General features: G+C 42.2%; 1 protein-coding gene across 2 annotated transcripts in view; it reads right to left on the reverse strand.

The window, feature by feature from the left end:
* Positions 1–24,626, reverse strand: part of STON2 (stonin 2) — a 70,430-nt gene that overhangs the window by 22,982 nt on the left and 22,822 nt on the right. For both annotated transcript variants that reach the window (XM_014869834.2, XM_088167436.1), the window contains exon 4: positions 23,247–23,444. In XM_014869834.2, the coding sequence (XP_014725320.2) occupies positions 23,247–23,444 (198 nt within the window). The remainder of the gene's footprint in view (positions 1–23,246; positions 23,445–24,626) is intronic.

The following is a 24,626-nucleotide window of genomic DNA, read 5'->3' on the forward strand; positions in this document are numbered from 1 at the left end:
GGTGGAGTTCTGATAGTGTCAATAGGACAATCCCCATACAAAATACACCACAGAAAGCTAAGGGGAAATAGACTTCTGCATTCTGGAAATGTGGAAGGCACCTACAAATCTCTTCAGGGTACAGGACAAGATTAGGGAGGAAAAAAAAAGAAGATATGGCCAGTGTGATAGGAAACATCACTGCCTCTATCACCAAACTGCGTAGCTGCTTTGGTGGCGGCGCCAGAGAGACAAGAGCTGAGCACAGAATGTGACCAATGTGAAGGAAAACAACAGGGCCCCCACAGCTGCTGTGCCCTGTAAACAAAGCTCAGCTTTCTGAAGGGCCATGTGAGATTTTGCAGAAGAGTCCTGAAAGAACTGAGGTCTGCCCAAAGGATACAACAGGGATTAGAGAAATGAGGCACATGAGGAGTTTACTGAGCTTAAACAAAAGGTACTCAGATTATAAAATATGTATTTTAATGTATTCCTACAAAAATATCAAATGAACAGTCAAGAAATATATGGGCAACACTTCATGCATAATCGAAATACTCAAAAGCAGTTTCTTACATAGCAGCACTGACTGGTGGAGGAAATTTGACAGGAGTTACCTAAGAACAACATTGCTATGGACAAGAATGACTGCTCAGTTCACTGGTGAGCATTCTATTCTAACATTTCATGAGCTGATGTGTCTTAGGAAAAGAGATTTTTTTTTTTTTTGTTCATGAGATAATACCGCAAAATTGCTTCAGTATGTTATGAAAATGGGGGTGGGAGAAATTTTTTTGTCCACTGGTCTATTTGGATAAAGGAATTACATAAAATGTCAGAAATAGCTGTCAGATGAGAAAGTATCACGAGAGGACTTCGCTAGGTTAACAAGTCTAGAAGAAAGATCTAAACTCATTTAGGAATGTAATGTATTCTGATCTTTTGCACTGCATCTCTTCAGTTTGCAGATCTGTACCACTCATCTAGGTCACATCAAGGTCAAATGGTGGAAACAAAAAGGCCAGTCATGTGGACAAGAATATGCACCCTATGGAAAGGTTTGAATTTAACTTCTCACATGGAATGGCATTTCTTGTAGGCTTTGTTCAGAAACACACATAAGAGCACTTGAAGTCATGAAGGAGAATTCTGTCTTCCCACTGGCTCCAGGAAAACATGTTTCTGCTTGAGACAAGAAATGAGAATATACTGGGAGTGTGTTTATTTGAACCAGAATTTTAATGCTCTAGAAATGCTGACAGCTTCCAAGATTAAATCCTGTATTTACTAACTCAGCAGTATCCTCCCCCCTAAATTTCTCCATCATCACCACACCACAACATACTCCAGAAAACAAGGTATCTATTGACATTTGGCAAATCTGCACTTGAGTTCTCTGAGCTGGATCTAAACAAAACTGTTTCTTGGGGCCAACTCTGATTATTTTGCATATGAAAACTGGCTTACTCATAAAGCAAACTGAAATCCAGATCTCTCATTACATGATCTGAACAGTTGTCAATTGGCAGCAGCCTGACTGTGTAGGGATAAAAACCATGCCACAGTCCTGTGGGTGAGCCAGTGTCCTTGCGAATAGTTTCAGGATGCATTAGGAAGCAATTACCATATCCCAACAAAACCTAATTATGACTTCTCTCCTTCTTCACCAACTATCACTTAGGAGGAGCCAGAATTATTTTTCTCCTCTCTCCCCTATAGTTAAAACATAAATCAAGGGGATTTTTTTCCCCCTTTAAACTTTTAGCCCTGTTCAGTCTCTTTGTGCCGAGCCTTTTGTCTTCGGGAAGAGGCTATTTCGCTGGAAGCCGATGGAAAGACAACTGTCCGGCAGACAATGGAGCTGTCTGCAGAGCAGGCGCTTCGGATGGGAGAGCGGGATGGCTGAGCCAGAGGCATTCCCGGCCTGTTGCCATAGCAGCGGGTGAGCGGGCTGCCCTCCCCGCAGGGCTCCCCTCCCCGGCCGCCGGGGCTGTGCCGGGAGCCCGGGGCCGGCTGTCCGTGCAGGGAACCCGGGGCCGGCTGTCCGTGCAGGGAACCCGGGGCCGGGTGTCCGTGCAGGGAACCCGGGGCTGTGTGTCCGTGCAGGGAGCCCGGGGCTGTGTGTCCGTGCAGGGAGCCCGGGGCTGTGTGTCCGTGCAGGGAGCCCGGGCCTTCGCGACAGGCTCCTTCCTCCGCAGGACCGGCTTGTACGGACAAGCCTGGGCGCTAATTACAGAATTTGAACTAGATCAAAACAACACACGCCAAACACGTTAAAAGCATTTCGTGCCTGGAACTGGCATCCTTCAGAGTCCACCAGAAATAGTTAGGAAAACACGGCAGATTCCTGGCTATAGTCATTTCACAGGAAGCTCTGGCTGATCAAGGATGTTGAGTGGACGGTTTGCAACTTTAACTTAAGGCAAGAACTAATTCTACATACTTTATCTCTTTCTCCAGCACAGCATGCTACAGCACGAACCATCAAAAAGTCAATGGAAGTGGCAATACCTTCGCGATACAAAGAATAAATATAGATAGCATTATCCTCTGTAAACACAGGGTAGAGTTTAACAGGAGGGCAGCTACTGGAATCCTATATGCTTTCCCCAACTTTTGGCTCTCAGCATTGAGTCTCTACGTACATGTAGCTCTACAGTATGCAGACTTTTAAAATCCACATCTGGGTCTCACTGTCCAAACTGAAAAGTTCTGGTTGTTTTTGTGATAGGCAAGACCTTTTCCTCAATGATCTTTAGTGGAAGAAAAAAGAAGAAAAAATCTTTTGTTATCTTCTTATTTCTCTTCTTACCTTCTTATTTCCCTTCTTATTCTCTGTAATGCTTGGGTACAGAAACTGAGGAAACAACAATTCCCTTTTCAGCCAAGACCAGCTTTACTTTTGATTTGGTTGGAAGAACAAGGATCCTGCCTGCAGCAGCTGTCCACTCCAGCAGTTTGTAAACTGTAAGTTTTATGTAAGTACACAAAAGTCTGAGTGTTTCTTCATCATCTTTTTGACCTGCAAAGCAAGCTGAAAATCTCTTGAGAACAGGAGATCTCATAAGAGTATATGAACTTCAGGTCAGGACAGCGTCTCCTGGATCAGCATTCCTGACAGCATTTCAGTGATTCTCTGTTGGTCCCAGCTGGAACCTGTACATGCTGAGGCAGCTGCAAAACAGACAATAAGCTCATCTGAACTGCTTCCAGCTTCGGTGGAGCTCTTAAATTTGGGAAGGAGAAAGTTCAGGTTGGTTCTTTTAATTTACATTATTTCATTCATTTCCTAACAAGGGACCACCTGGAAAGGGAATATTGCCCTGTCTGCCCGTGGATGGCCAGATGCCAAGCAGATTGCATTACTGAGTGAATATATTCCTTAGATGTCTGCACTTGCACGATGCAGCAGATAAAAGATATGTAAAGCAGAACTCCTATATCCCACAAGCAGCAATTTTGCTGAAGCGGCAAAAGGGAGCCTTTCTTGCTACACTGAGCCAGTAGGAGACACTTTTAGATGGAAATAATTTTGTACACCTCATTTACTGTTGGCTGTAAAGGTGTTTTACCGTAAATGGTATGTTCAGTAGAATGTACTTAGAGATAGTGTGCATGGATTTCCCTCAGGTAAGGAGGGTCAGAGAGAAGTAGGCAACATTATGGGATGGATGGCTTCTTTGGAAACAGTGGTTCTGGAGACGATTTGGATGATTACCACATCTGATGTGATCTTGAGACTAAAAGAACTGATACAATAGGATTTAGGAAGAGAAAAACATTAAGGGGATGGGAAATAATTTCATTTGTCTATGTAGTATGGTCTGATTCCTGGTGGAACCTGATCTTTTGTCTAGAATTCAGGAACACAGAAAAACTGAGAACTGTTCAGAAAAGATTCACAACAATATAAAGGAATAAAACCTCTACCACACACCAAAAGACAAAAGCTCAACCTATTTAATCAGCTCCATGGGAGATTCAGGAACAATCAGTCTGTAAGCACCTACACAGAAAATTATAAAAGAAAAATTGCTGTGATCAAATAAGTGACACGTGGTAGTTGGTAGGCAACACGGAGAAACTGAGATTAAAAACCATGCAGAGGCAATCAACCACTGAACTGATTAACAAAACCCTGCTCAGTGAAGTCACAGGAGTGCTTTAGGCAGGTGAGATTATTCTAGTTCTCAAAGGTCCTAAGTCAGGGATGTGCTCTGCCTTGTGATATGCAGAAGCTCCAGCTACATGATCACTTTAAAGCTTTTTGACCTTTTAATCTGCATGGGAAAAAATATAGCAATGGTTATTTAAGCACCTCCATCTCACTCCCCTGTTGTGTGATGAATTTCAAAACAGCTGAATGAATTTTAGTGCTGCTCCCTCACAGAAAAATATTAATAAAACTAAATTAGATGTGGAGAGTTGATGTCAAATTGAGCATCTTGGAACTGGCTGTAAAAAATGAAAAAATCAAGTTACAAAGAAAGCCAGACCAATATTCAGAAGGCCAAATATAAACATACCTGTGAGGATGTCCTCACACAACCTGCTCTCAAAGTACTCAGACACACATGATACTGCAGTACTAAATGGTGTTGAAAATAACAGAGGAAATAAAATGTTTTGCATGAAATTATCCTTTCTTATAGAGCACAACTTAGCTGAAATTTGCTTTTTTGCACTTCAAAATTCAGTGCCCGACGTACACTTTTGTGTAAATCCAGCTGCTTATTCCTGCATACGAGGGCAATACACTGCTTGTGCTTTCAACAAATACCGAGGCACTGAAATCCCCTAACAATGCAGCCTTGACGAATCTGAATTGCTCACTCACCCACTGAAATTCTATACAGAACAGCTCAGAGCTGTTAATCTCACAGCAAAACCTGCTTCCAAACCTTCCCTTTCTTGAACATTTCAGTGGGAACAGACACAAATTTCTATTATAATTTCAGCAATATTTGAGAATATTAATACAGCTCTTTTTGCATGCTTCTACTACAAAGAAACAGTCAGATTTTTCTCCGTCTGATCAGACAGAAATAGCGTCCCATGGAAGTTCACGAAGCAAGCCACCCTCCTCCCCCACATCCTCGTCGCTCTACAGCACGGTGCGTTCGTACCAGTGCAGTAGGCGCTGTGAATAAGGCACAGGAGGAAATCAAATGCCGATTTAGTTGCATACATAAAACGTGAAGTTCTCTTTTTAATCACTCAGGGGACGAAACTTCAACTCTCTGCCTCATCCTACCAGAAGCGCTCAGAGCACCGAACTTTGCCTGTAAATAAAACTTTCCCAAGTCAAAAATACCGTGCAGGAGGTTCCCTTGTACTTCATGGGCTGGAGCTGTTTCTCCCCATCTCCTTTCTCTGTAGTATCAGCCATCCCTCCGCCTGCCCAGGCGCGCTCCGGCCCCGCGCTGCATTACCTTACTGCTTAAAGAACTTTATGCGCTGCTCCTCCTCCTCCTCCCACCGAAGCAAAAAAGCGAAGGCGAGGCGGCCGAGCTGGCGGGATCCCGTGCTGGCTGCTCTCAGGCGGGGTCAGGTCCGGCCGGCCGGAGCTCCGCGGGGCTGGCTGCGCCCGCCGTGCCCGTGAGCCGCGGCTCTGCCCCGGCCCCGGCTCCCGCTCCGGCTCCGCGCCGGCCCGCCCGCTGGCCAGGGCGGGGAGGTGGGGAATGTGCAGGTTGGGGGCAGGTCTGGCACACCCAGAAACGCGGGAGCTGGGAGAAGCACGGACAGACAGGCAGGGAGCAGCCGGCGGAACGAGAGCGGAACTTAACGTTAAACTCCGCCGAACAAAACTCCCGAAGTTTTGGGCTTTCTTCCTCCAGTAAAAAAACTGCATTTTTTGGGGGGCAAACTAAACCAAACTGCCAAACATTTCAGCTCATCACCTTGCAGAAATGCAGCAGGCTGCTCTCCGTTTCAGCAGCTGAACTACTGTCCCGTTAACTCTTCCATCACCAACTGGCTTTAGGACTGGGATTTCCCTTTGTCCTCTCAGGTGCACGTTTTGGATTTACTCCAGACTGAGTAAATGTAGAGAAAACTTTTAAATGCAAAGCACATACCACATTTTAAAGAACTCAGTCAGTCTGTCATTTCTAATCTTCTTGGAAACATTTTCCTATGTTTTCCAATCATAGACACGAGTCTATCTCAAACTAAAGGACCGAAATTCGAGGATGGTTTTTGATCATTGGAAGGGTATGAGATTCCAGTGCAGTCTTACAGATGGAAAATGAAAGGAATAAGCCACCTGTTTGAAAACACCAGTCAAGACCAATTTATGACATCAATAACAGGGTATGTCCATTTGTGATAGCAGGAATTAGACTTAATGATCCAGGAAGTTCTTGCCATTTCTTGCCATAAAAGGAAGGAGAAGGAGACCCAGCCTACCTACCAAACAACCAGGTTCACCAACACAGAGTGTTCCACCTGCCAAATACACTTCTGTGTATTCCCAAATGTCCTATTTTAGCCTGAATTTTTTTTTTCCTTGCCCTTAGCTCTGCCACAGGCAGTTCAGGTGTAAGACTGAAAACCGCAGGAACAATCTGTCAGTGCCTCTGATAAAACAGCTAACATCCTTCTGCTCCTCTGTGACATTCCTTGGGTTATTCAGGCTTTTCTCATTTCCCCTTATTGATTACTATGTAGGAAAAAATACATGCGATATTTCGACACACTGAGGAAAACAGACATATTGTTTGAAGGCAAGGTTGTCTGGATAATTGGGAAGTAATGCCAAAAAGTTCCTGGCATACAGAAAAATTATTGATTTTCCATTTACCCATTAAATTATATCTGTATAGAAATAATTTTAAGTACATGAAATTACCCACAGAAGGTAAATGGCTTTATGGTTTGAATGGTGGAGTGTGGCAAAAATGAAAGGCCTAGCTATGATTTCTGGGTGTTGGAACAATGGTGATTGTCAATTAAATGATGAAAGGAAGTGAGGGTAGGTGATGGAATGAATGTGATCAGGGAATGCAGGGACAACTGTGTGGGTCTTTTCTGTGGGAAAGGTGCCCAACAGCATGCAACAAAGCTGGTGCCTGCCAGCCTGCAGGAGAGACACGACTGCCTTGCTAGAGGGTTACATATGTGTTGACAGGCAAGGAGTCAGGATCACCGCTTAGATGCCTTTCTTCAGAAAAAAACCCAAAACAACTGGTAAATTAGGAAATGCCACATGCTGTCCTTACTTGTGGCAACCTATCTGTAGGTTAAAACCAGGCCTTTGCCAAGTTGAGCCTATACTACTCATCCGAAATTAAATAATTAATGGAAGAACTGGAACATTTGTTTTGTAATCCCCCCAGGTCTGCCAACCGTGAAGCTGTCCCTTATGCAACATTGTCATGCCTCATTTCCCACCCACACCTTGTTGTAACAACTTCATGTAGCAGACAAGGCGTTCTCTGTCAGTGTGAAAAAAAGCTTCTCTCACAGAAGCTTAAAATTCCCAGGCTTAAAGCAAGTTGAGGCTAAAGCACAATGAGATGGAGTAATTAGCCCAAGGACAAACTGCTTGAACTAAAACTTTTAAAGGTGTGGGCTTAAACAAACATGCTGGCTGGAAAAGATGAAAACTCAGACTTGCTCTTGTGACTTTCCAGGTGAACAGTGTTCCTTTTCTCATTTTATCCTTTCTCTCTTTAGCCAAGGGAAAACCCTATACAGATAGTTTTGTTTGCTGTTTTGTCTGTTTCCTCGATCTTTTTGTTTGGAACAGTATGTAAGATGAGCAGGGAGATGAAGTCATCTTTCCCTAGACTCCCTCTTTTGTTTCTTGTTCCCAATTAGGATCCATAATTAATGTGGCCACCACGACAGAACACTGCATGGGGTGCTGGGATGTCATAGACATACTGAAGCAAGCTTGTTTCTCAGGAAACAGATTTTTTCCTCATAAGGTGGTAGTCCCTTGACCTTTTGTCTAATACAAGAAAACCTTTTAAAATGTGCACATTAATTAACCCAAATTAGAGATACAATCAGATTTGTGGGGAAATAAATAAAACCTGCTTTCCAAAAAAATACATGCACTATAGAGCTGTTATTATCTCTAAGCAGAATGTCTCAAAAACTGTCAACATCTTTTGTGAAAACTGTAAAGGATAAATTCACTCCAAAATGCCTATTAAGCTAGTAAGTCAGCCTCTGCTTGGCTGTGGGAAACCTAAGTTCAACTCTGTTGTTCTTTACACAGGAGCTCAACCTGAACTTCATGTCTCTCATGCTAGAGAAGGATTCTACCCACTCTGCTATTGCCAGTTTGGGTCCAGTCTATCAAAACCCCACCTTGGATCTTGATGGAAGCTCAGTCAACATTCAGTGTGGCCATAATACCTTTCCAACAACCCCTACAGACAAACTAAAACCAGCTGATAAATATTGTGTGTCCAGTTCATCACTTCTAAGATTGTCCTTTGGATGTCTGACACCTTTCTGGCAGATAGTGTTGTAGATGGCTAACCAATAGAGCTTTTACTGCTGGGGCCTGTTTGGCAGCCTAATGGATCTCATTGCAGAGCAGATCACTGAGCAAATCGTCTCTAAATTCTCCCAGCTACCCCTGAGAAGGTGTAATTTTCATCACACCTCAGATTAATATTCATACTTATTCCTATTCATACTTACAAAATATGAAAGCTGTGTGACAGTCTGTTTCAACTCTGTTTCCTGAGGCATTTGAAGCATAGATAACAGATGAGGACTTGCTCTTGATCAGTATCTTATCACTGCTGGCCTGTATTCATCCTGCAGCAGTTGAGAAAGAGAGAAGGAACCAAGCCCAGGCTGAACACAATCCTTGGTCAGCAGCATTTGGCTTGTGTTTATCATTTATCTTGCAACCACTGAATTCTGAACAGTTGCTATTCCAGGATCCTTTTCTTGGGATGAAAAGATGGCAAAATTAAAGCTCAGTAGTCCAAAATGGGTTTCTGTAGTATCATCCTAGCAGGACAAGATGGTTTAGGCCAGCATATAATCAAAGCAAAAAAAACACCATATAGAGAATGAAAGGCATCAAAATACATTAGGAGAAAATATTAACTGAAAGCCAGATACTCCTCAGCTATGTAACACACGGTATAATCCAGGCACTAGTCAGAGCTAAATACAACTTCTCATGACTGAAAATATGAACAGCCAAACCCACTGATACCTGAGAAATCTGAGACAGTCTCTGACAAGTTTCTGCTTGTTACATAAATCCACATGCCTAAAGCAGCATTTTGCCAATAAGCGTTTTAAGGTCTGTGGGAAGAAAAATGTGTAGAGAAGTTCAGAGGTCACAGACCACTGTCCAGCTGTCCAGTTCTCATGCTGAGAACTCTTGAGAGATGCCTCCTTCAACCCTAAGGGTGTCCTAACCATGCCTGCCATTTAAATCCGCTTGAAATAGATCCCTTCAGATGCACCTCCTGTCACAAGTGACCAAGCCCTTCTTGGCCTCTGAGCAGTAGGCAGGAGCTGTGCCCTAAAGACAAGGCTAGTTCAGAAGTGTCTGAGAATGCTCAGAATATTCCAAATGACAGAAAACATTTCTCCTGCTGCTGCGAAGCAATCTGTGCTGTGGCTGAGGAGACCAGGATCTGTGTGCATAGAGAGGGATGGGGTGGGTAAGGAAGCCAGGGGGGAACACAGCACTGTTAAGACTTGTCTGATTAAAGAGACACTTGGTTGGGTTGGTATGATGTTCACCCATCTCTTCCAACAAGAAACACAACTGACATTTTTGTCTGAAGTCTTGCAAGAATTTACAAATAAGAGTATGTATACATGCACACCCCCCAGAGATATACAGAAATACAGATAATTAATTATATGCATAGACAGACAGACAGAAAGCAGGCTCACCTGCTGCATGCTTCTGCTGCCTTATGACTTTCAGGCACACAACAGAGAAAGGCTTCAGCCAGTGCCTGAGGCAAAAAATCTGAAATCTTAACTCCTGACCATAATGAGTAGAAGACATTGCACTTCTCCAGTGCAGTAACACTGAAGGGAAGAGAGACATAATCTGAAGAAGCAGCAAAACCAGTGCCAAAGTAAATGCATGATCCTCAGGATTTAGGAGGAGGAAATACAGCTTAAAAACTCTGGCCTTTCATTCTTCTGGAGCAAAGCAAACTCTGACATGCTCAAGGAGTTACATATTTGCGAAACAGCTCCTAAGCCTTTAATGTCTATTACAAAAAGCCACCTCCTTTATTTTATATATTACATTATATTTTATAATTTATAATTACTTTATCTTCACATGGAAGGTGATTTTTAATGAAGGACTTGTATATTCCGCCATGTTACACAAAAGTCACATCTACTGTAACTTATGGTTGAAATAAGGAGTGGTAAACATCTGGACCACAGTGTTTGGAGGCTGAGAGAAGCCTCAGTCACCTTAATGACAGACATATTTCATAAGTCAGTTTATTTACCCCAGTTTAGTGGAAATTTTCTCCAATTACATTTCCTATTAGGTTGCCAATACAGACAGTACAGAATGACTATGCTACCTGTGTGTAACCAGCTTTATTCTCACCTACCACTCATTTCCATGGGACTGGGAGTTACATGGTTAAAATCACATTCTACTGAATCACTTGAGGAATGCTCAGAGTGACTTATCTCAAGACCAGTAGTTACAGCAAGGAACAGCATGACTCTACCTTGGCCAAAAGGATGAGTTGCAGAGCTACTAATTGTGTTCAGAACGTGAGAAGCCAAACAAAGGCTTTCCACATCTGAGGCATCACGGTTGATTTGTCCAGGTCATGGTCTGAATGGCTGATGGAGACAAATTCTCCAGCCCAGCAACATGCAGTTTAATAAAGACTTGTTCAGTCAGCCTTATTAGCAAGGAATTTTGCAGTGTCTAAGGAGGAGGGGTTGATATGCTTTCAACAGGACACAAAGGGTGCGAATTTCTAATCTCTGCTCCATTCTTTAAAATTCATAGCCAAATTATAAAGTATGAGAAGCTGAGGGGAAAAAAACTATGCAGTTGATAAAGGCAGCCTTTGTATTCAAATTTCTGTGGGAGAAAACACAGAGTAGAAAATTATGTTGGAGGATCTTCACTGTTCCCACCATCTTACCTCCTCACAGGAATTAAAAATTACTTTATCCTTATATTGCTCAACAGTCCTGCCATTCATCAAAGAAGACAGAGTATAAAACATGCCATGGACACAGTTCATTGCCTTAGTGAGTCTAGAAATTATTTTTTAACAGAAGTTGTATTTTCACCATTTTGACCATTTGTTCACTGTTTTGTACAAGTGTTTACTTGAAAATTACTTTAAAGTAAACTGTACTGGCAGATGCAGCATACAATTTGGAGACCATTACTGTATATTCACCATAGTGTTGTCCTCTTTTTAAGCATCTTCCCCTTTTGGTTGCACATAGTCAAAGTGGAAATTGACTTTATTAAACACATTGCAAAGCCAGCTCCCTTTATATGAAAAGATACAAAATACTGCATTTGCTAAACAGAACTGGGATTGGAGGCTTTTGAAACAAGAAACTAAATAAATATATAGGGAGTGTTAAGTTCTTAATCTTTTCAGGAAAGATAGTGAGGAGTATTTACTTCCTGATGATTACTAGGCAATTAGATTAAAAACGGCACAATAACATATTTTGCACTTTTATTTCAGGTAGGTGACAGGCTCATTATGACTCTAGCAATTTGGCTGTATTATATGCCTCTCTAGACTATTGCATGGGGACTCCAGGTGGTTATGATGTTAAGCACAGAGACCACTTGCCTCCAAAACTTGTTCATCAACTTGAGTGGTGTTTTCCCAATTTATGCTAATTTAGTGAAGATTGCTATACTCAAACACTACTCACAGTGTTTGAGTACAGAAAATAAAGATTTTTTTTGAGGGGCAGGGGAATGATTTAATGAAGTTACTGAAGTAAAATATCTACAAAATTTTCATCCATAAAATTGAGTTTTAAAGATAATATGCTTTTTTTTAATATGATGGTAGAAATCCAGGTATAGGAGTCAAACTCCTACAGCACCATACAAAATAGAAAATGTGTAGGGAAGTATTGCAGCTTCAGATTCCTGTAAGGTGCAGAAATTACTGCCACTTGAATTGATGAAATTTAAATGACACTGCAGAGCATTCCAGTAAACATTAGCTACTGCTAGAATTGGTATGTATTTTCTCCAAGATTACCATTCACTATTTTGCAACACTGCTACTTCAATTATCCAGTCAACAAAGAAAAAAATTTAAGTTTTGAAGTAGATTATGAAGAAATTCTTCTGCATGCTGAAGGGCCTTCTGCCAAGTAAAGGGGAATGACAGTACCTTTACTCCTTTTCCCTTCCCTGCTGGAAGGGAATGCAGGATGCAGCAGGTCACCTACTAGAAACAAGCTGTTAAGCATTTAAGTTATTTTAAATTGGAAAGAAATAGAAGTAGACCAGAACCCAGAAGAGAAAAAATGGGCAGGAAGAGAGAAAATCCCATGGCAAAGAAAAGGGACCATGTGGGTTAAAGAGCATTTCTTAGAGCAATGGCAGCTGGGAGGCTTAAGAGCCATCTTGAATCCTTTCTGTAAAGCAGGAGATGGGCTAGAGTATGAGGATTAAAGCTGTTCACTAAGAAATAATTCCAATGAAGAAAAAGTACAGCCTAGTCATCCATCCTTGTATTTTCTTCCTCCTTACTTCTTCCTTGGAGAAAGATATCGAGGCACATGAGCTGGATTTCCAGGTCTAGCAGGAGAAGCCTCCTGGGTCCTGGTCCCATGCTGTTTGACTTGAGAATGATCCAGGAATAATCAGGTTATTCTCAAGTGCCTTTGCTCACTGAACAGAGACTGTTCTCCCTGCCATCTGATGACGGATGGGTTGATTTCTACTGATATGCTTTTCCTTTTATCCAGCAGACAAGGAGCTACTGGCTCTAGCAAAACTCTTCTCCTTTCACACCTGTTTGTTCCATTAGTTCAGGTTTGGGTTGTTCAGAGATGCGAGACAAACTGGTTTTGTTCTGTGGATGCAGCTGGACTGTCAATCTCGGCAGAGCAGAGCTCACCCTTTTGCTCCAGCAGTCCCCCACTCTCTGGCAGACCTGGATTAGCTTGGCAGGGGGACAGAGGACAGGCCGGAAGTCTCAGTGACCACTTTTTAACATCTGAGTCTCTTGGCAGCTGAAGCACCTGGTGAAAGTAGATCACACTTAAAACACTTTCTCTGCATTTCCCTAACTCCCTTGCCCTCTCAGCAGCCTCCCATTACCAAGAGCATCACTGTTACAAAAACCCTCAGGCCCATTGCCTCTCACTCCTCTGTCATTGAGATGCCATCTGTTGTTACCTTACCTACCTCTGAGAGAACTGACCTCTCTTAGCAAAGCTGCCTTGACCTTTATGGGAGATCAGTTCATCTGATGCTGTCCATCTCTGGACACATACGTGACTAATTAGGAAATCAACTGCTCCTCATGATGTTTGAACTGTGCTGTGACACACAGGCTGGTCCCTGCAAGCCTGGGACACAGAACAGCCAAAGGAGCTGAAGCAGAGTCTGGTAATATCAAACCAAGCAGAGATCAAAAGCATACCTGCAGAGTTTGATCACATTGTGGGGAAGCTCTCATAACGCTGGTTATATCTAAAGAATTTGCAGTGGCATTGATTTTAGCAGAGATGTATGGTCTTAGCATATGGTTGTTAATCCATGTCACTGTGTCTTCACTGCCTTTGCAGCCATGCTAAATCAAGGAAAACTGCTCATGAGTAATACAATCCGTATTTATCTTAAGGCCAGATTTACCCTGAGACCCACCATCAGCAAGGACAGATCTGTGTGTGCAACAATAAGTACACAGCTCTGCTGAAACCTCTTCAGCTAAGCATGTTTTCAAATCCAGCCTTTAAAGCAATGCAGTTTGGTGGCTCTACCAAGAAAAGCATAATCTACTCACTGAGACGAAGATGCGAGATGAAGACTGTGCAGTCCAATGACAGCATTTGCTGAAGAGACACACTAACACTCAAAGAAGGGGAACAATGCACATGCAACTGCATCAAGAGTGAAATGCCTTTGTGTCTCTTCCTCCTTGGAGACGAAAAACTCAAAAGATTTGTAGGGAATCCTGCAGGTCTCCCAGGATACACCACAGTTCGCACTAATAATGTGTTGCTGGAGGCAACCAAGCCTGAACAAACAAATCAGTCTCGGGGAGGAGGAGTGGTGGGTTCATGAAAGCAAAGCCTCCAGGAAAGCCCCCCCTTACTTCTTTTATGTAAACTTTCCCACCCAGATCCTAATTCTGTCTGGCTGGTAAGGCTTGCTGCAGACGAGGTGCAGTGAATCACCCTGGGCCACCCTCGTGTCCCACTCGTGGAGCCAGCTGGCCGTGCTGGAGGCAGCGTTGTGCAGCCCTGAGGCACAGGCAGCCATGAAGCTGGCACTGTGGCTGCCGTGACAAATGCACTAACACCCTCCAGTTGTCTGCCCTGCCCGGGGCACCATGAGTCTCTCTGTACACTCCATGCTGGCATGTGCTCCCTTTCCACCCCAGTCCCTCCTGAAGACTCACACCTACCACCAAGCATACAAACCTATGTGCAACAGAGGCGGGACACAGCAAGCACACATAGACAATCAGTTTGAATGTACTGCAAGGGTACTTGCCTGATGCACTGGCACAAAAGGAAATTGGGATGTATCAAGGAGATAACTCCCAAAGATAGGAAAACTAGTATCTTGATATCAGGCTGAGGTGAGACCTCAGTCTTGCAGTTTTGGTCACCACATACCCGGAACATTAATTCAAACAACAACGTGAGCTGAGAAAAGCTTTCTAGGATGAGGAGGAGAATGGAGAATGAGAATACTAAAGAGTTTGTCTCATTCAGTTTAGCAAATGAACACAGAGAGAGAGATAATTACCCTATATAAATATATTACACTGGAGAGGGCAAAAAGCTATTTGAAAGACAATATTGGCACAGGAACACATGGCTAGGAAATGGTCATGAATACATTTACATCAGAGTCCTGGGAAAAAGATTCCATTCCTATGATCTTAAGTGAATCATGTTTAAAGCTCTCTGAAATGTCTACAAGTGAAAATACAGCAGCTTCAATAAATTGTTGACTAAAGTCTCCGCTTAAATGGAATAATTTCTACAAAGCCTAGTAATGGGCTTGAGAACAGAGAGTTACAGGACATATGTTGGCAGGATCTCTAATCCCCTTTTAGACACTAAATTAAATGGCTGGATTTGGAGAGGAGCACACTGAGCTGAAGGCGTCTGAAAATTTTGTTCAACTAACAAGAATAGCTGGGACATGAGAATCTTGGAAACAGTTTTAGGTGCAAAACCCAGATCTGGACTTCACAAAAAATTACTGAGCACTCTTAAGTTTTAAAAAATTGAGTCCTAAGTGATTAGTTCAAATGAGTATCCGTGAAATATACTGCAGTATCACCAGGGTACTGACAAGTAAATTGGACTGGAATCCATGTGACAAAACCCAGAATCACAATTCTCATTCTTGCTAACCAAGATCAGAATGAAGAAATAGCATGAAGTCTCCTCTTCCTCTCATGTAATACGCACAGTCATAATGCAAATACCAGTTTATATAAGCAGAGGATCTTGGTCTCATCTGTCAAACATGAGGACCAAATTGCTTCTAATAACAGATGAATATGATTATTAAAATTCATGCCATATCTGTGCTCCATTATGATATGGTTTGATCAAGGTTAGATGAGGTAAAAACCAGATATTTAAGTAAAGACATAAACCAGCAGTTTCCCTAGAGTACCGTCATCCAACTCTGCTCATTTCTGCCTTGAAAGAACAGAAAGTTATATTTTTGCCCTAACACTGGGGCTGAATAAAAGAAAAAAGGAACCAGAAGTACTGATAAAAATGGACATTTATTACAAGTATCTAAGGGCACAAGAAAGTAAGCTGTAAACATAGTTTTAAGGTTTTGCTTAAATTATTCTGTTCACTATCCCTGTTTTTGACAAATCTGCTTCCCATTTTATCCCACACTGTTGAGGAGATGATTCTATAACTGATCCCCCATAGGCATTCATCATCACTTTTCCAATTCCTGTGATGCGCAGTCCAGTGATTCCCCGAGTCTTTCTTAGGTTTTGGATGATAACACAGCAAGAGAGAAACAAGCAGATCCATGCATTTGGGTATTGTGAAATTTCTCATTCTTACTTGCTCTCTGCTGCTGCCAGCTTTTTCACTGGCTGTTTTACTCTGCCAGCTCCATTCTGCCCCTTTATAATCAGACAGGAAATTCCACACAGAACTTCGATCTCTAATCAAGAGCACATGCAATGATTTACAACTCTTTTTAATTGGTACTACTGCTGAAGTCTTGCTTACTTCTCTGCCACGTACAATCAAGGGTGGAAAATGCCAGTTTTCAGGTGGGTGACCTCTCCCTGTGGTGAATCCTGCTGTGGTTCAGGAGCTGCAGAACTGTGTTCCTTGGGGTGCAGCCAGTGCTGTAGGGCACTGGCTGAGCTGGGAGCTGCTTCTCCAGAGCTACTCTATGGCTACAGTGCCATTCCTGCCTCCTGTCAGCAGGACAGCAGCATGCTGCCAGGAATGGAATGCAACAGGCGAGATGATGTCGCTGAAGCCTGCCACTGAGGTTTTCCACTTTGAAAGAGCTGGATGTGGGGAGATATCTTGATTCTTCCCTCCCAGCAGCTTTAAGTTTGGAAGGCATCCTGCAGAATTGGTCCAAATAAACCAAGCTGTTTCTCTGTGAATGCAGCAATCACAGATAGCTGCTCCACTTAATCATTCCATCTCCAATTAAGCTTTACACTGAAATGTCTTGTCCAGCTGCAAAATCTCCTGCTGAACTCCTCAGGCTTATCATATCAGCATGTGGCTTTCTGCATTAGAGACCAATTGGGGCCAACGTAAACACTGTGGCTGAGGAATCACAGCCTTACAAACAGAAATAAAGGGCTCTGTACCACCTAGTCTGCCTCACTGGCCTGAGACAAACTACAAAGCATCTACTCACATCTGTTTTCTCAGGATATTGCCTATATAAAGGCAGATCAGAAGGTCAGACCTGTGACTCGCCCTGGACTTCTCTCTGCTGTCCTTTCAGCTGATCTGACTATGTAAAAACATTGGTGAATAGGTGTGAAAAGAGTGAACTTCATCAAGAATACCATGCAGGCTCAGCATTTCGCTCTTATAAAAGACAACCCTACTACAAATCCACAGGTACTGTACCTTGCACTTCTGAATAGCCATGAGAAGAAAACTCAGCACCTGAACTAAGAGATGTTCATTTAGCTGTTTGCAGCACGAGGCCAATGATATGCATGAGATCAGAACTGATTCTGTGCTAGCAAGCAGATAAGAAAACACTCAATTAAACAGCAAACTTACTATCTTTATATATATATAAAGTTTTAAATTATAACATTTCCAAACAATAATAAAAGCAATAAGGAAAATTAAACTCAGTTCTTTCATGCTGTCACTTTCTCCTCTTACACTTTGCCTCCTCCTTGTCTTATGGTTTTCCTAGAACGTGGAGGAGTAGGGAAGGCCTAATTAATTCACAGGGGTAAGCACCATAAGACTCAGTCTAGCAGGCATTAGTATAAGCAGACACTTCTGAACTCCTTTTTTACTATAAGAGCCATATTAAATCCTGTCCTCCTACACCCTGACATTTCTCATCATTCCTGAAGAAAAAGTAAGAATCTGATAGTCGTACAGCAGTATCAACTGCTCTTCTTTGTGAGGCAAGGTAACAGAGAAGATAAGTAATCATTATTATTTTCTGGGGCATAGTGGAGGCAGATATTGGACTTCTTGAAGTTAGCAGACTACATTTAGCCCCACAAGAGCTGGCAGAGCTGAGCTCAGTGACACCTCAGCTTGCTTTAAGTGTTATCACTAGGACAGTCCTTTTCAAAAATGAAATTTTGAAGGGATGGAAATGGCTTATCAGGGACTAACTTTGCCACAACTGAGGTTAATCAGAAAGATATTATGCAAATATTTGCTCAGGACATGGTAGTATTATGGAATGGCTTGTGTTAGAAGCAACCTTATAAATCATCTTGTTTCTACCACCCTGCCATGAGCAAGGACACCTTCCTCTGGACCAGCTTGCTCCCATCCAGCCTGGCCCTGAACACTTCCAGGGGTGGCGCATCCACAGCTTCTCTGGGCAATCTCTTCCAGTGCCTCACCACCTTCACAGTAAATAATTTCTTCCATATTGCCAGCTCATGTTGAGCTTTTCATCCACCAACACCCCCACATCCTTTTCCTCAGGGCTGTTCTCAATGCATTCTCTGCACAGCCTGCAGTTGTGCTGGGTATTTCAAACTGAAGGGTTTGGTGCAGAAATGACCAGGTGAGGTTCTTTGGCCTCATGGAGACATGCAGGAGGACAGACTGGATAATACTAATGACAGTTCAGTCCTCCTTTCTGGCTTTAAAGCCTATGAATCAGATGACTGCACACCAAGATTATTTTGTAATTCTCTCAACTGAATAGATAGAAACAAACATTTGTTTATTGTTGTACCTGTTCTTTCCTCATTCTAACACTTCCCCCTTCCTCCTGGCAGATTTCCTGTGCCTTCCTTCCTGCCAAAAGGAGGGACTGAGACAGTGACTCTGGTCCACTGCTTTTACCTGCAGCCTTCATCAAAGAGCAAGATTATCAGTCTACATGGCAAAAGCTATTTCTATTTCACCTAGGTCCAGCTCACACAACCAAGCTGCAGGCTTCCCCACTGCAAAACAGGAATGAGGATTGAACACTACTGCAGAGGTCATTGGGATACTGCAGCCAAGAAGCCTTGAAGAAGAGCTAATTCCCAGTATACAGGTCTATCCTGGGATCACAACACTTCTACTGCTATGAATTATCAAGACTTAACTTCCCAGATCTGTCCCACTACTTCATTACTCTTCAAGAAACTAAAAATGCATGAGAAAAACCTGGGATGACAACTAGGATATAAAGCTAGTTGGTATTGACATGAAAAATAAAAAAAAACCTGTGTCTGGTGCTGAATCTAGCCCTTAGCCTAGGTTGGAGTTGTTTAAGAGTATATTTTAGGTGCTATTTGCTCATAGTACTCTGGAGTCCCCCTCCCCTCTGAAGCAAGGGTTGGATGTTCCTCTCTGCAGCCTCTCCAGCTGGCTTTGGCAGGATCTCATGTACAACTTTTTCATGTGTCTGGGACTGGGACACCAGCACAAGCTGGTTAATAGTTATATAGCATAAATGAAATGCAGTTCTGGATGGAAGGTGGCAATCATCAGCATATATTATTTTCCCCCTTGGCACGGTAATTAACATGGAATAATTTCAGAGCTTGTAGCCTCTTCATGGCAGTCAGTGCAATCACATTGCACAGCTATACAGTCTCTTCAAAGCTGCTTGGTTGGAACTCACAGAATACCATTCTTGCAGCCATGGTATCGGGATTCAGTATCTAGCTGGCTATCATTACAGAAGAAATGTAACAGAGCTACTGCAGAAAAGCATTAAGAAAAGATTTGAAAAGTTATTACTTGCCCTCTATTACCGTCAAGAGATAGCTGAAGCTGAGCTTATCAGAATTGCCATATTGCCATTTCTGAGTTTTGGAACAGAAGCACCAGAACCCCATTAATCGATGTGTTTTACTTTGAAAATAACAACATTCTCAGAATTAATTCCTTGTGCTATTTATGAACTGTCTGGATTTTGAGAAGTTAGGGGTCACACATGCAACCTTCTATTTCCAAACATGCAGATGTTCTCATAAAATAATAACAGAGAAATTTCCTCAGTATCCCAGTAGTCCCACAGATACAAGAAAGTGCCAAAGAGAACAACTGGCCAGCAAATTGAACTGTTAACATCAAACGTGGCATAGGTGCAGCTTTGCTAAGATACAAACCACAACAGAAACAACACAATTAGCAATGATGCACCTAAAATTGCTATGAGGAAACTTATGCCTACACATAGTCATACACACACAGCTTTATTACATAATACAGAGAGATTCTATTATATATTCTATTAAGTTTATAATAGAATATAGTTTATGAGCTATGTAAATCTTCTTTATTATATACATATTGACCATATAAAATTATTTATATTTTGTATACAATATAATTTTAATTTATATAAATAAAATTATTTTAAAGAAAATGGTGAAATGCAGAAATCTAAATCAAGCTGTAAGGTATTTGGGCACAACCTCAGAACAGATCCACAACCACAGTTACAAGAAGGCCTCTCCCTTGCTCCTCTGTCTCGCAGATATTTGGCCTTTTTTGAAAGCTGAGACAGGCATCTGCTACAGAAGGAACAAATACTTGTATTGTATCAGTAACAGAGATGTCCTGTGTTACTTATCTTGCAGAGCACAGCACAAAGGCCAAAAGTTCCCATTTCTTTTCATGCTCATTGATCCAAGCTGAGCGACATGGCAAGGCATCGTAAGAACTCTGAGGAAAGGGACACTTCACCAGCACCACACTGTGCTGTGTGCTTCACACACACTGTGACACCCCAGCTGTTGCAAAGTGCTTGCTGTTATAAACAAACATGCCCACTTAAATGGACTTAAATGCTATCACCTGACCCACATTTATTGGCAAGCTGCTGTGGGCTAGAGAGTCCCCTGTGCCGACAAAGATGAGGATAAAATAAAAAGCTTCTTGGTGCCAGAGTTCAAACAAACATAGGCAATGGAGTGCAGCATCTTTTAACTGCACTTTGATAGAAAAGCAAATCTTTTTCAGCTCTGCCCATGCAACATTTACCTTCACCACTGTGAACATTGCAGCCTTTACAGAACATCAGTCTGCTTATCTCAGCTCCGTCAGTCGGGAGGTTTTCTGCAGTCCCCTGTAGCAGGGGTAAACTTTCAGGTTGCATCATTCAAGTCCCTCTCATCTTCCTCAGGTACCTTCCTAGGCCGTATTTTGCATAAACACATGCATTATATAAGGTAAGCCCATAGGTTTTACACTCAAATTTTTATCAGTTGTGAGAAAGTCAAGGCGCCTTCATCATCGCACAGAGCATGAGGATTCCTCTCTTTAAAGGCTCCACCAAGACAATGAAATGGCATGTATTTTGCCATGAAGGCAACTTCACTACAGACTGAGGCAGCCAGTCCTTTAAGGGGAGAAATGCAAATCAAATGTTTGAATCAAGTCGGTTTAAAGAACTGAATTTCTGGAGAGGAGCAGAGAGGATGGAGAGAAGAAAATGATCATACATTTTTTGTCCACTTATGCAGTGCTATGGTGGGATGACAGTGGACTGAAAAACAGAAAAGCAGCTGGAACTGTAAAACAATTCCCTGGCCATTAGGTCTTCAGCTTCCCCACTTCCACAAACTTTCCTGATGGCAGCAGCCACCTCGGAAAGTGGACTGTGAGGCATCCCAGGAACAGGACAAACAGCACTTTGTTCATGCTGCCCTTTTGCAAACTCTACACATGGTGACAGGACAACTTTCAGCATCACTAAGGTACTGGAAGTGTATCTTATGTTTTATGTATCTTATGCTTATGATTAATGTATCTTATATTTTAACTAATGGCACAGCCTTACTTTTATTACCTCCTTTTTTACTTGTAAAAATTTTTAGGCAACTGGAGTGTGTTTTTGTACTCATCTTGCTAATGAATTTGTCAGTTTGTGACTGACTGAGGAAGACATAGTAAGAAAGTTGCACACAGAGCTTTTACTGAAGTATCAGCTTTACTTTGGGCCATATATAGGATATAATCCCACATGTGTGACAGGCACATCCAGCAGCCCTTTTGCCTTTGACTTGCCTATATGATGTGAAGTTACATACAGAATGGGCATCCCTCATTCCCTTTGCTCATATGGAGACAGCCTCAGTGACAGCAGCCTATACCAAATCAACAAAATAGCAATATCCAGCACATACTCCAGCTTGCCTATTCTACCTTTCTCAGAGGTACAGAGAAGCAGAGTATTCCAAAATAAAAATGGTCACACAGATTTGTGGTAACTTCATTATTTGAATAAAGAAACAGTTGCACTTATCCAAAGTGGCTACTACTTCTCCACAAATGCTCATCTGAAGTACTGAGCCAGCATCTACCAAGCTGCAGTTTATAAACTTGCCTAGAAGTCTAACCCAGCTTCACTGAACCACCAAATAATACTCTTTGCAGCTGATGTAAGCATATGCTTCTTATAGAAGTGACATATGACCTCAGCAAGGCTTAGCCCATTCTCACAAAACAGATCTTATTTCCTACATATTTTTGCATTCACCACCTGAGAGAAAACACATTAAATATCTCCCAGGTCTGAGCTGTCATGACACCAGGGAATCAATTTTCATCACCAAACTGGGTAGCTACTGACCTTCCTCAGCTTGGGTTGAACAGCTTCCAACATAGCACAGGTGCTTCCTCCTGGAGCTGTGAATTTTTTTCTGTGTCCTGACATGTCAGCTTTTTTATGCACTGTGAAAGTCAGCTTTGTCATTCAGGAGTTCTCAATCTCCATGACATGACTGGCACCACTCTGCTTTATTTCTCCTGCTTCAGATTACCCAGAGTGCAACTGAGGAGCAAAAAGCAACAATGCCACATAGCACATTTTTCCACAATCAGGATTGTGTCTGAATAGAGCCCTACAAGGTCAGATTTAAGATCCTTAAATGGTTAAAATCTGCTACTGAACCATCTTATGTTATGTCTTACACTCTCTACATTTATTGTTAAGTAACAGTGCAAAGCACTATGCAAACAACGCCTCCAGCAAACTGGATCTGTGTCTTGGCACTCACTGAGACAGAGAGGAGCAAGCAGAACTGGGCCTGCCTCAGCTGAATACACTGTTGAGAAAACTTCTGCATGGAAATTCAGAAAAGGCATCCAGTCTCTCCCACAACATACTAGTTCCTAGATCAGCTTAAGCTGATGTGGCATGTGAAAACCAGAAATGCTGCAAGTCTATCAACAGGTACATAGTTGCATTTGGCTCTAACTTCAGGAGCCTGCATGTCTGTGCTGTGTAAAATCCAAGTGTGAATTTTTTTTGAATTAGAGTAGAACAAAATGTTGGTTTGCCCAATCCTTGAGTTTGTTCTGCTTTGGATCCATTCTCTGTAGCCCAATTTCGAACAGTGAGTTTGAGTAGCATCAAAAAGATTGAGATGGAAGCTTGGAGGCTTCCCTCTTACCAGCTGAATCTGCTGCAGATGTTCTACCACTGGTCAAGTCCTCGGTATTAAGTGACTGCAGATCTGTGTAGGAGGGAGCAATGCTTGGGCTGCTGGTGTCCTCTGAGTTGGTTGTCCAGCTGCTCTCTGAGGCACGGGCTTGCCTCTCAGAAGAGTTGGAAGAGGGGGAAGTCCAGCTGGGTGCTTTTGATGCAGACACTGGTTGCAGAAAACAGGTATTGATTAGAGACATGCAGGGCAATCTACCCAAAGATCACAACTATTCCAAAGACATGCTAGATCAGTGTACTGGGACTCTGTCCATACATATTCCAACATCCACAGCAACACAGTTATTTTATAACAAACGCAGAGCAACTTAGCTAGTGCCTGGCACTGTTACCCTCCAGCACTACTCAGCTGACTGCCTTAATTCTGTACTGCAGGCAGCCATATGCTTTCCTGTTGCTCAAGTACCAGAGAAGCTGTGACTTTTCAGAACAAGATTTCATGTTTCTGACACTGCTGACAAGACCTGAATATGTTTGTTGTGCAACACAGTGGAGTTTTTACAGCAACACAGATTTCTTAAAGTGGTTTTATTACATTTAGTTAAGCATTCCCTATCTGTGACACCCACTCAAATGCAGTCATCATCTCAGGAATGCTCTGCATGGAGGGGGAGTATAAAAATAACCTGAAATTGACCGATTGATGTGCATTAGGATGGCTTTTGTTTCTGAACATGCGGAATGTAGAGTCCCAATCTGAATATACTACATAACATTTCTTCTCAGTGTAGACCAAAAATCCTGTTCTTCTCATTTGCCAGACTTGCATGTCAAACAGTTCAGTCCTGCCTAACCATCACCCAGAGTTTAGAACACTGCTATAAGTTTGTATTGTGTACTTTTTGTATTGCATACTCTTTGCCTACAACATCACTTGAAAGCTAGGAACAATGGGTGGCTCAAGTGAGGAAATAATACTAATAAACAATAAAGTTATGATTAAAAAGTCTTCCTGAACTAAGGAAAAGTGTATGGGTATAATATCAGCTTAATAACTGTTTTCTAAATTAATACATCTATATTTAGCTGTTAAACCAACAAAGATCTTGATGCTCCCCAAATCTCACAGTTACTGAACAACTACTGACACAGAGATTCGCTTCTCAGTATGTAATAAATAAACAGCCCTTACTCTGTTGACAGATACTTTGGAGAGAAATGACAAATTAATGTTAAAGAAGATTTATCTCTCTCCATCCAAGTGATATGATGGGACACTTCCTCATTATGGAAACCTTGTTGTGTGCATAGACAGAATACCCAAACAGCGCTCTCTGCCTTGCCTCTTGAGAAGTGTGGATTTATTTTGTGTATTTGCACTGACAGCCTC

This window comes from Sturnus vulgaris, chromosome 6, assembly GCF_052056855.1.
Source record: "Sturnus vulgaris isolate bStuVul1 chromosome 6, bStuVul1.hap1, whole genome shotgun sequence".
Lineage (NCBI taxonomy): Eukaryota > Metazoa > Chordata > Aves > Passeriformes > Sturnidae > Sturnus > Sturnus vulgaris.